The following is a 9,523-nucleotide window of genomic DNA, read 5'->3' as shown; positions in this document are numbered from 1 at the left end:
ACCATGAGAAGGACGAAGGACCATGAGGACCACATGAGGAGGACCATGAGGGCCATACATGCAGGTTTCCTCATCACATTGATTGGGTGTTTCCCCAACAAACAAGGTTCATATGGGGCATCTTAAAATATAAACTTGTTCTATTCTATTAGACTATATATCATATTTATATTTTTTTATAATCTATTCATCATATTATTTATGTTTATATTATATGGTATTTATATATCATATTATACTGAATATTATTATATGATATATATATATATATATATTAATATACTGAATTGTATGAACAAGATGTCCTTATTATGTCAGTGTTGGAATAAATGATAAAAATATAACTGCAAAGTAGTAATCCGTGTTTGATACCTTTTTTTGCATTAAATCATACTAGGATGTTTGCTGAAATTGATTGGATGGCCCTACCCAAAAAAAATCCGCCAGCCGCCACTGCTACTTACATTTATGAATTAAATATTGGATTCAGATTCCCGTAGTAACTTCATAATATTGACTTAATTCGTTCATTTAATCTTTTACACCAAGAATTGATTTAAAGTCAGAAGAGTGAATTAGGAAAGACCCGTATTAATTAATGTTTGATAGTCTTTACCTTCACATTGACACTGTAGCTGCTGCCAGCCAGGCGGACTGGTCTCGATCAGCAACATTTAATGATCCTGGTGGAGAGATGGACATCAGCTTGTGTCCCATCACCTTTTATGGACGCTCATCCTCATGGATACAAGTGAGTCAAATTAAACCATGTTACTGTTATTATGTAACAGACAGTGTTCCAAAATTCTGTCGAGCCTCAACAAGTAAAACTCTCCAGTGTTTAATAATTACAGACAATAAAAACCTCCATGACAGAAAACCATAAACATCATTAATGTTGCAGAGCACATTAGCTCTCCTGGTCTTCACCTCCTGACCGCTGAATTTGACAATGCACGCATAAAAATAAAATAAAATACACTGAGCCAACGCGATGTCATTTTATTTCAATGTTTCCCCCTGCATAGAAATTTCTGTGTAAATAAACATTTGTTGCAGGGGACAGGCATATAGAGAGACATCAGTCATACGACACAGCAGAGTAAAGGGAAAGTTTGGCACGTTAGCCAGGATGTCATGTGGAGCACAGCGATGTCTCAAACACTTTGAAAACAAAAATAATCTTAGCACAGAAGCCTACATTGCACACGGCTACTTAGTATTTTGTCACAATTAAAGTATCTCTTATATACACCCAGCAAATATTCATTCACAGAAACGGAGAAAATGTAATCCAAAGGTAAGTCATGTTTACTGAACTTTCTTCTTTTGGGTCTCAAGTGAGAATTATTCTTATTTGCACAATTTTCATCTCATTTTTGCATAAAACACATCCTTTTGTGCGATGTATAGAGTTGCAGACTGAAGGCCTCCTTTTCTACTGCCGCCTTTCTTTCTTTTGTTTTAACTTCTCCTAATTCTTACTTCTTCTCTATCCACTTATCCTCCTATCACCCTTCCAACACCTCAACCGCCGGGTTCCTGGTCTTCACAGGGGGAAGACCAGGAACCCGGAAAAGGTGGAATATTTCCAGCCTCCCATCAGGTTGCCTCTCTCCAGTCTGAGGTAGGCCTTGTCCCCCTTCTCCATAATCACCAGGCCGGCATTAGTGGCAGCTTCTCTGGTCACGTCCTGGTCCCCTGCAAAAGCTGAAATCATGGCCCAGCCGTTCAACATTAAGCTGACCTACGGTAAGAGGGGAGCAAAGGAAGGGGTCAGAGAGGGCATGTCGCTCCACATGCAATGACAAGTGTCCGAGTTGAGGTACGGCACCTGAATAGTTTGTCTATTGTAGGCCTTCACAACATGGAAGTTGAAGCTGTACACGCCTCTTCTTGGCGCCAGGAACACGCTGCTCTCTTGGTCAAAATGAGTGCCCACGTTCACCAAAATCTGATGCAACAGCAAGGGAGGGAGAAAGAAAAAAAAAGGAGGGAGGCACTTGGGTCATTCTTTTTGTCCATGCAGACTTCTTTTTACATTTACATGCAGGGAAAATGCAGCCCAGCACGTCTGCACAGGGAGTCTAAAAGTTCAGTGTTTACCCCATTAGCGGTTCCCCTCACTCTCAGTATACTCTGATCGTACGTGCATCTTATTTTTTTACATTAATTTGTCCTTTTATGTCACGCATTGGCCTTATTGGCTCTGCAAGCCAATGCACGCTATTACTAAAAGACACAAAAGCAGTCACATGCTCACGTTATCGAAGTAGATGATCATGGTGCGGTTGCTCATGTCCGTGGGCTCGTGGTTGGTCTGGCGGCTGGCGGAGAAGGCCACCCGGCCCGAGCCGGAGCGGACCGACATGCCCAGGGCGTTACCGCCGGGCTCGGATGAAGGAGTGGAGTCGCACACGACCAAACATTTCCCCTCAAGGATGATGGGCTCTGTGTCATTCTGGCCCCGAGACACCATCGGCCCCCACAACAGGAGCACACCCAACAGTATGGGGAGGTCGAAGGTGACTGACCCCGGGTGCATGACTGAACCTGGGACGTGTGGTCGAATATCTGGGATCGATTCTATTGCAGGAACGCGTCACTTTGAACTACAAACATGCTACGGTGAAACTAATGGTCTCTGTGGAAATAGTCGTAGTTTTGGCTGGTACCAGATGAAGTACATTTATATGCACCCAACCAGCAGATGTGTCTCAGAACTAAATAATATTCAGAGAGAAATACTCAAAATTCATCATTGGTCATAGCTGTCAATCATTCCTTTTCTGTCTGTCCTCCTCGTTCTCTTGTTTGCCCCCCACAAATCCCAAGCCTCTTGAGCGTCCTACGTGCTGTGTCAGCAGGGGCCAGAATGACAATCACAAAAATAAATAAATAAATATTTATATATATTTCCCTTGGTATTTTCAAGAGTTTTCTTCAGCAAAACAACTGAGACAGAAGAGACGTAGCTGTAAAAGGGAAGAAAGGGTTTGGAAAGACAAGGCGCAGCAAAGTGAGAAAAGATCCGAGTTCAGACTTTCCCTGATGGAGACGGAGGAAAGGATGGGGCGATGAAAGATGATGATGAGAAGCGAGGGAAGAGGGGGGGGACAAAAAACAGATGAGGTAAGATTCTGGAGAGGTGACAGGAAGAGGATGTAGGACCCAGAAGGGAGTGAGAAACAGAGAGGGTGTGGAGGAACAACTCCACTGAGTGACCATCTGTCTTTTACACAAACCCCCCTCCCTCCCAACGCTGATCAACACGAATTCCCTCACACACACATTACACACACATCACGTGCACACACACACACACTCTTCCTCTCACTTGTGCTTTTGTTTCACACTTACGGACACGAATACAGTAAGCATACATTAAAAACACCGTTTGGTATGTTTCTTTTATTTTCTCTCCGAGTTCAGCAGCCCTTCTGTTGATTAACTCAGGAATCAAATGTTAAATTGGGGGATTGGAGCCATTTTTGACCTCAGGTGGTACGATACATATATATATACACATATATATTAAGTTAAAATGTTTAATTATTTTCAAATACCACTCATTTATCTTTGACCAAGAGGAGCAACAGCATGTGTGAAAACACATTTGTCTTAGCTTTATTACAACCTACTCATCACACACAAACTACTCTGCTATTTTGTTGGAGAAGGATTTCCACTGCAAAATAATCAACTGTTCACCTTATTAAGACACATGCTCTAAAATAAACTGCACTGGTTTCGCAGTGCAATGCTAGTATATTTTAAAGTGAATACAAAATAGAGGATCACCTGTTTCCGTCTGTACAGTCTTATATGCCATATCCCAGCCGGAGCAGCGATGTGCGGTCAAAAATCCCTCATCACATAATTTCACAGCACGGCAGTCAGGCAGTCAGTGTGATCGTAACCGAGCCAGAGTATGCTCATATCTCTCTCTCTCTCTCTCTCTCTCTCTCTCTCTCTCTGCGCCCGTCCCCTTTTCCTTCTGCTTCTTTCTCACCCGCTATGTTACATCCACCCACTCACCTTTACAGAGAAATAAAGAAAATGGGAGAATAATTGGGTATCTTAGCTGCTTCATAGAGCAAAGATAGAAGTGAGTAGCAGTTTTTTTTCTTCACTTCATTACCCAATCAAATCAGTGATCCCTTCTTGTCGCCTAAAGCTGAGTTTAAAAGTTTCAGATACTCCTTGTGTTCCTTCAAGTAAAAACATTTACATCTCCGTTGCTTTATTTTGGCGAGGTAGCTTCTTTTCTGAGACATCATGTGTCAGACTGGATTAACAGCATGGAGCATCTATTTCTCTATGAGGGTGTTATTTGAGATTTTGAGTCCATGAACACCTAAACCAGCCTGATGAAGACACACCTGATGTCTAAAAACAGACAGAATGTGGAAATTCACTAAATTAAGCAACCGAAGAAGAGCATCAGAGATGTTCAGCAAAGGATGGCATGAGTTAGTGCCCGGTTGCCGACACAAATGTTTACATCCTTCTTTAACGCGATCGTTGTATCCTCAGACCAACGGTCATCTGCAGTTTTGTGGAATGAAAAGCAACATCAACATCGTGCAAATGTGTCTTTAAAACCTATTTTTGTCCTTTTCTTTTTTCAAAAGGAGCTTTTTTTCATTTGCTGTACCGCTAGGATCGACTCATATTCACTCAATGAATGCTCTATTCTCAGATATCTCTATATATCCAAGTCAATAAAACCCATCAGAGTTTTATAGGAAGTGTGGTTTTGTCGCTTTATTGAGGAAGAAGACAAGCTCAAGCTGAGATCTGAGTGGGAGAGACACATCAGAGTTGCAGGCTGCGTGGTTCCAGAAGTGGAGAAATCAATGAACACCACTTTGTCCTGGCAGGGATTTGTCTAAGTCAAACCAGCCTCTCAGGGTCCTTTTCTTCTTCTCTGTCCTCCTTTCCCTCTCCTCCTCCTCAGGTTTTGACGATACAGATGTGACTGTTGAGCTCCGCTTTGTAGAGTCCAAAGCCCAAGCACAGCGGCTGAGTAAAGGTGGCCGAGAAGGTGTGGAGGTGGGTCAGGTTGTTCGACGGTCCCACCTCGGAGAAGGTGACAGTGCCGGCGCCGTAGTCCACGACGACGGCCACTCGGTTGCCGGTCATCTGGCACGTGAGGCGGGTCTTCCTGCGGTTGTGCCAGGCCGCCAGCCTCCTGTCATGCTGCTGCGTCAAACTCCACGACACCTGGAAATTCAATTTAATCGAGAGGACACGTTTTCTTTAGTCGACTGCCAACAAGTTCTGATGATTTTAACAATTCAATATTGCTTCTCAAATGTAAAGATGTGTGGCCTTTCTCTGCTGCCTGCTGAGACAGTAAATCACTTGATCTTTGAGTTTGGGACACAACAATCAATCTGAATTGCACGCTAGGAATTATTTTCAGCTATTTTTGGAAAGCAAATGATTCTTTGTAAGTAAATTAATAATGCTAAATCATCCATCCATTATCAGCCGCTTATCCGGGGTCGGGTCGCGGTGGCAGCAGGCCCAGCAGGCCGACCCAGGCTTCCCTGTCACCCGCAACGCTTTCCAGCTCATTCCGGGGGATCCTGAGGCGTTCCAAGGCCAGCCGGGAGATATAATCCATCCAGCGTGTCCTGGGTCTTCCCCGGGGCCTCCTACCAGTTGCTAAATCATATTTAAATGTAAGTGCCGTCCAAATAAACTATAGTACCTTGTTGTTCCCAAAGGCGTTGCCCTCTTTCCCCTTCCGCCCAATACTTCTATAGCAGACGGCAATATCCCAGAACCCTTCAGCCTCCAGCTCCCAGTAGTGAGTCCCGGAGATGAAGGTCTGGGCGGCGAGGACCTGCGGCCAGTGGTCGAACCGTTCAGAGTGAGCAGAGCGCGGCAGACGGTTTTTAACTCGCGTCGCCGAGCAAAGGTCATCAGAGATGCTCAACAGAGGGTGGGCCGTGTTAGTGTCCAGAGTCAAGGGGCTGGTTACTGCGTGAGAGGGAAATGAAATAAGGTAAATTGAATATATATTTATATTCAAATAACCAGCTGCTGGCTGCTTAGCTTCATACTCAAACTCCTCATCTAATATACTCAAACTCCTCAAATAACAAGATAGAGAGAAAAAGGTTTATCTCCAAACGATATCAAAGCGTTCCTCGACATTAAATGAGCGGGTCGGGCGAGTGTCACTCACAGAGCTCCCTCTTTAGTTCACTGAGGCAGCGCAGGGTGCCGGTGATGAACTCTCGGTACTTGCTCTCTATGTCTTCCAAGATGTGTTTCCTGTCCAGACTGACGGCGTCGGGCGTGAAGAGTGGGCTGTTCAGGTCGGCGAGTAACCTAGAACATAACACATGCTGCAGTATGAGCGCACACAGGTGAGTGGCTTCTTGTGCGGTGAAATAATTGCATTCATTGGTTCAATTTGTCCTCCCTTTGTGTCCCACTGGCTTTTCTACCTCACGCACGCACGCACGCACACGCACGCACACGCACGCACGCACACGCACGCACACTGACTTGTTATTATGGACTTACTTTGTGTCATCTGATTGAAAGGCCTGAGGAAAGAAGAGTCAAGGACAGCTGAGAAAAACACAACAAAAAAAAATGAAAGAATTTCCAATCTCCCTGTGTGTCTTTCTGTGTGAGAAACTAAGTCATTCAACATATAGCTAACTCCACCCGTGGCCTTGGATATGTTCCATCTTTTTCTCTCCACGATATATGAGTGGATGCAACATTATCGATCTGCTGCATTGCTTGGACGCTTAAACCACTGATAACCTCAAGCTGTTTTACGACAGCATAGTCTGTGAGGTTAAACTAAACTATGTGCCTCTTTTTGAAAAGATAAATTGGCCTTTGTGCTCTAACAATGGATAGTTTGAAGGCACTGGAAATCTTTTTTCTCCATCAGCGTCTTGCCAGTGGCTAATTAACGCTACATTTTCTGCCATCACTTTTGGTCATTTCTCATCCCAAAAAATAGAACGTCTGTGTTTTGTCTGTTCTCTTGTAACTGGTTTGGGCTCAGCTGGAAAATGGTGGCATCACATAGCACACCCGTCATGATTTAGCAACATTTGAATCAGGGTATGATGACAGTTTCATCATTCATATTTGATGCCTCAGAGAACTTCTAGTGTTGACAGCAGTGGCTGGCCGTCAGGACCTTCTAAGCCTTCTCTGGTGGGCTAAACATAATCACAAAGTTATAGCTATTTAATAATTTAATAATAAACAAATATATATATATATATTTTATTTTATAATTAAAAGTTAAAGCTATTTTAGAATGTAATTGTTTTTCACAAATACATTACATGTATTATAATTATTGCGGGTGCGCCGAACAGCTGAACCACTGATATACAAAACCCACGGCCCGCCACTGGTTGACAGCAATGTGAAGACCTTATCTAAATTAATCTAACGTTAACATGGCATCGTGCTCACAATGACAATCTGAATGTTCTTTTCGCAGGTGCAATGTTTATCTTGTTCAGTTGCTGCGTGTTATGCCAACATTTGTTAATGAGCACAAAACACAAAGTACAGCTGAGGATGATGGAAAAAGCCGTGGCATCCACCCAACAGGCGTTGCCACGATGGCCGTGCTAAATTAAATGTCAATCCATTCAGTAGTTATTGAGGTATTCCAGTCGGGACCCAAGTGGTGGACCGACCGACAGACCGGCTGAATATGGTTAGCTAAAAAAGAACCGATCGAGCCGGGTTGAAATCTTCTGCCTCGCACGACAGAAACTAAATTGTATCAACGGTTCATTTCCACACCGGGGGCCACACAGCAGAGAGTCTTACCCAGATGAGCAGGAAGGGGTCCGTCTCGGCCAGCAGTGAAGCCAGGTGGTGCTGGATGCTCAGCGCCTGGCTCATCTCGCTTCTCACCTTGGAGCAGTCTTCGTGCACGCGCTCTATGACCTGCTGTCTCTCCCTCCTGGTGATCTCCCTCAGAGCAACCATCAGCCTCATCACCTGCACCTGCAGGTCCAAGCCCAGCCGCTCCACCTGGGTGTCATCCTTCTTGAGGGAGTCCTGAAACCAGTCACGAGAGGTTGGTGGTTGAGACATAATCAGAACATCTGATCCATTGGAAAATCTGTAGAATGAGACCAGTCTGGGGCTTTTGGGATTCCTTGATAACTTGAGCAGTACGAGGTGCAGACACACCTACTAAGGGGGTCATTACGTTGCATTTTCCCTGCAGTTTAAATATGTTTGACTCACAGCCATGGTTGAATCCATACTCTCATGCTCCTTGAGGATTCGCTTTCCGTCTTTCAGCTTCTCCTCGGCTTTGCTGAGCAGGGTCTGGAGTATGACCTGTACAATCACACACACATATATGAGCAGACACACACTCGTGGCACAAACAAACAAACGTCAAAACCCACATCTCGTCTTCCAGCTGACCTTCAGATCTTCCTCCACCTGCCTCAGCGCCTTCACTTTGTGCTCAGCGTGGCCTCCGTCCAGCAGACAGTCGCCACACACATACACCTTGTCGTCGGCGCAGTAGTAGCGCAGTATCTCTGTGTGTGTCGGACACCTTCGCTGGGAGAGGTCCCCGAGCGGGTCCACCAACAGGTGGGTGCTAAACGCCGGCCTCTCCAGATGTGGTCGGAGGTGTGCGGCACACAGTGACACCTCACACCTCAGGCAGGTCTTGACAGCCGACGGTGGCTGTGCTTCATCCACAGCGGGAGGACAGCAGTCACATGGCACGTCACCACGCTCCTCCTGGCACTGGGGGCAGGTAAAGCGACTTTTGCCCTCGCCCCGGCCGCTCCAGGCCTCGCGGATGCAGGCGGGGCAGAAGCTGTGTCCGCAGAGCAGTGGGTGGGCTTGACTGAAGAAGTCTCGGCACACAGAGCAGGTCAGCTCTTCCTCCAGGGACGCCATGGAGAGCGGGTGAAGGGTCTCCAATGTGTGTGTGTGTGTGTGTCACATAAGGCTTCTGAAAGAACAGTGGATAAGAGGGGAATCAAACCACATTGAGAATTTGGATCGCAGTCAGTGAGCGTACATGCGAAGGAAATGTAACCATGCAGACGTCATGTTGCGGCCTTGTTGTTGCAACACCAAAGGAGAGACAGCATCCCCACAAGTTACTGACTTACATGCTGTAAGTCAGCTGGCATTGAGCTGGTGGTGTCTTTGCTCCACTCCAACTGTGCACTCAGACCAGTAATCCTTTCGACTTGGCTTTTCCTTACCCTGATCTATGAATAGAATACTTAACAACTACTATTACTAGGGAAATGTGCAGCGGTTAAACAAAGATAACACCTCACAACCTGAAGGGAGGAAGTAGGTGAACGGTGAGGAGAAAAACATGCCCTGCTGGTCATCACAGTAAGGGTAACGGGTTGCAACACTGAACCTAGATTAACTTGAGTCAAATGCATGCACAGGAGATCAGTAGATCATCCTTGACAGCTTGCTGGTCTGATTTGCAATCTACATGTGCTCCGCTTTTACACGTTTAACCGCC

The 9,523-nt window shown here is 45.3% G+C and overlaps 2 protein-coding genes across 2 annotated transcripts; both read right to left on the bottom strand.

The window, feature by feature from the left end:
• Positions 1–1,041: 1,041 nt before the first annotated feature.
• On the bottom strand, positions 1,042–2,694 carry cbln12 (cerebellin 12). The gene is made up of 3 exons (XM_079222327.1): positions 2,264–2,694; positions 1,835–1,954; positions 1,042–1,747 (listed from the first exon to the last, which is right to left on the bottom strand). Exons 1-3 carry the CDS (start codon positions 2,543–2,545, stop codon positions 1,550–1,552), a joined length of 600 nt encoding a protein of 199 aa, XP_079078453.1. The 5' UTR covers positions 2,546–2,694; the 3' UTR covers positions 1,042–1,549.
• A 2,262-nt stretch (positions 2,695–4,956) lies between these two features.
• Positions 4,957–8,931, bottom strand: trim110 (tripartite motif containing 110; the record flags this gene model as incomplete). Its single annotated transcript, XM_079222308.1, has 7 exons — positions 4,957–5,226; positions 5,720–5,991; positions 6,200–6,345; positions 6,544–6,566; positions 7,831–8,064; positions 8,257–8,352; positions 8,443–8,931. The coding sequence occupies 7 exons, from the start codon at positions 8,929–8,931 to the stop codon at positions 4,957–4,959; spliced, it is 1,530 nt and encodes a 509-aa protein (XP_079078434.1).
• Between the last annotated feature and the right edge of the window lie 592 nt (positions 8,932–9,523).

The sequence above is a fragment of the Taurulus bubalis genome (assembly GCF_910589615.1).
Source record: "Taurulus bubalis genome assembly, chromosome: 1".
Lineage (NCBI taxonomy): Eukaryota > Metazoa > Chordata > Actinopteri > Perciformes > Cottidae > Taurulus > Taurulus bubalis.
Note: the sequence above shows the minus strand (reverse complement) of the source record. Positions and strands in the feature narration are given on the sequence as shown.

Excerpts from the sequence above, each read along its gene's own strand:
- cbln12 (XM_079222327.1), bottom strand. The coding sequence starts at position 2,545 with ATGCACCCGGGGTCAGTCACCTTCGACCTCCCCATACTGTTGGGTGTG. Across the intron at positions 1,955-2,263 it reads TGATCATCTACTTCGATAAC|ATTTTGGTGAACGTGGGCAC; the intron begins GTGAGCATGTGA and ends CTGTTGCATCAG. Across the intron at positions 1,748-1,834 it reads ACAATAGACAAACTATTCAG|GTCAGCTTAATGTTGAACGG; the intron begins GTGCCGTACCTC and ends CTCTTACCGTAG.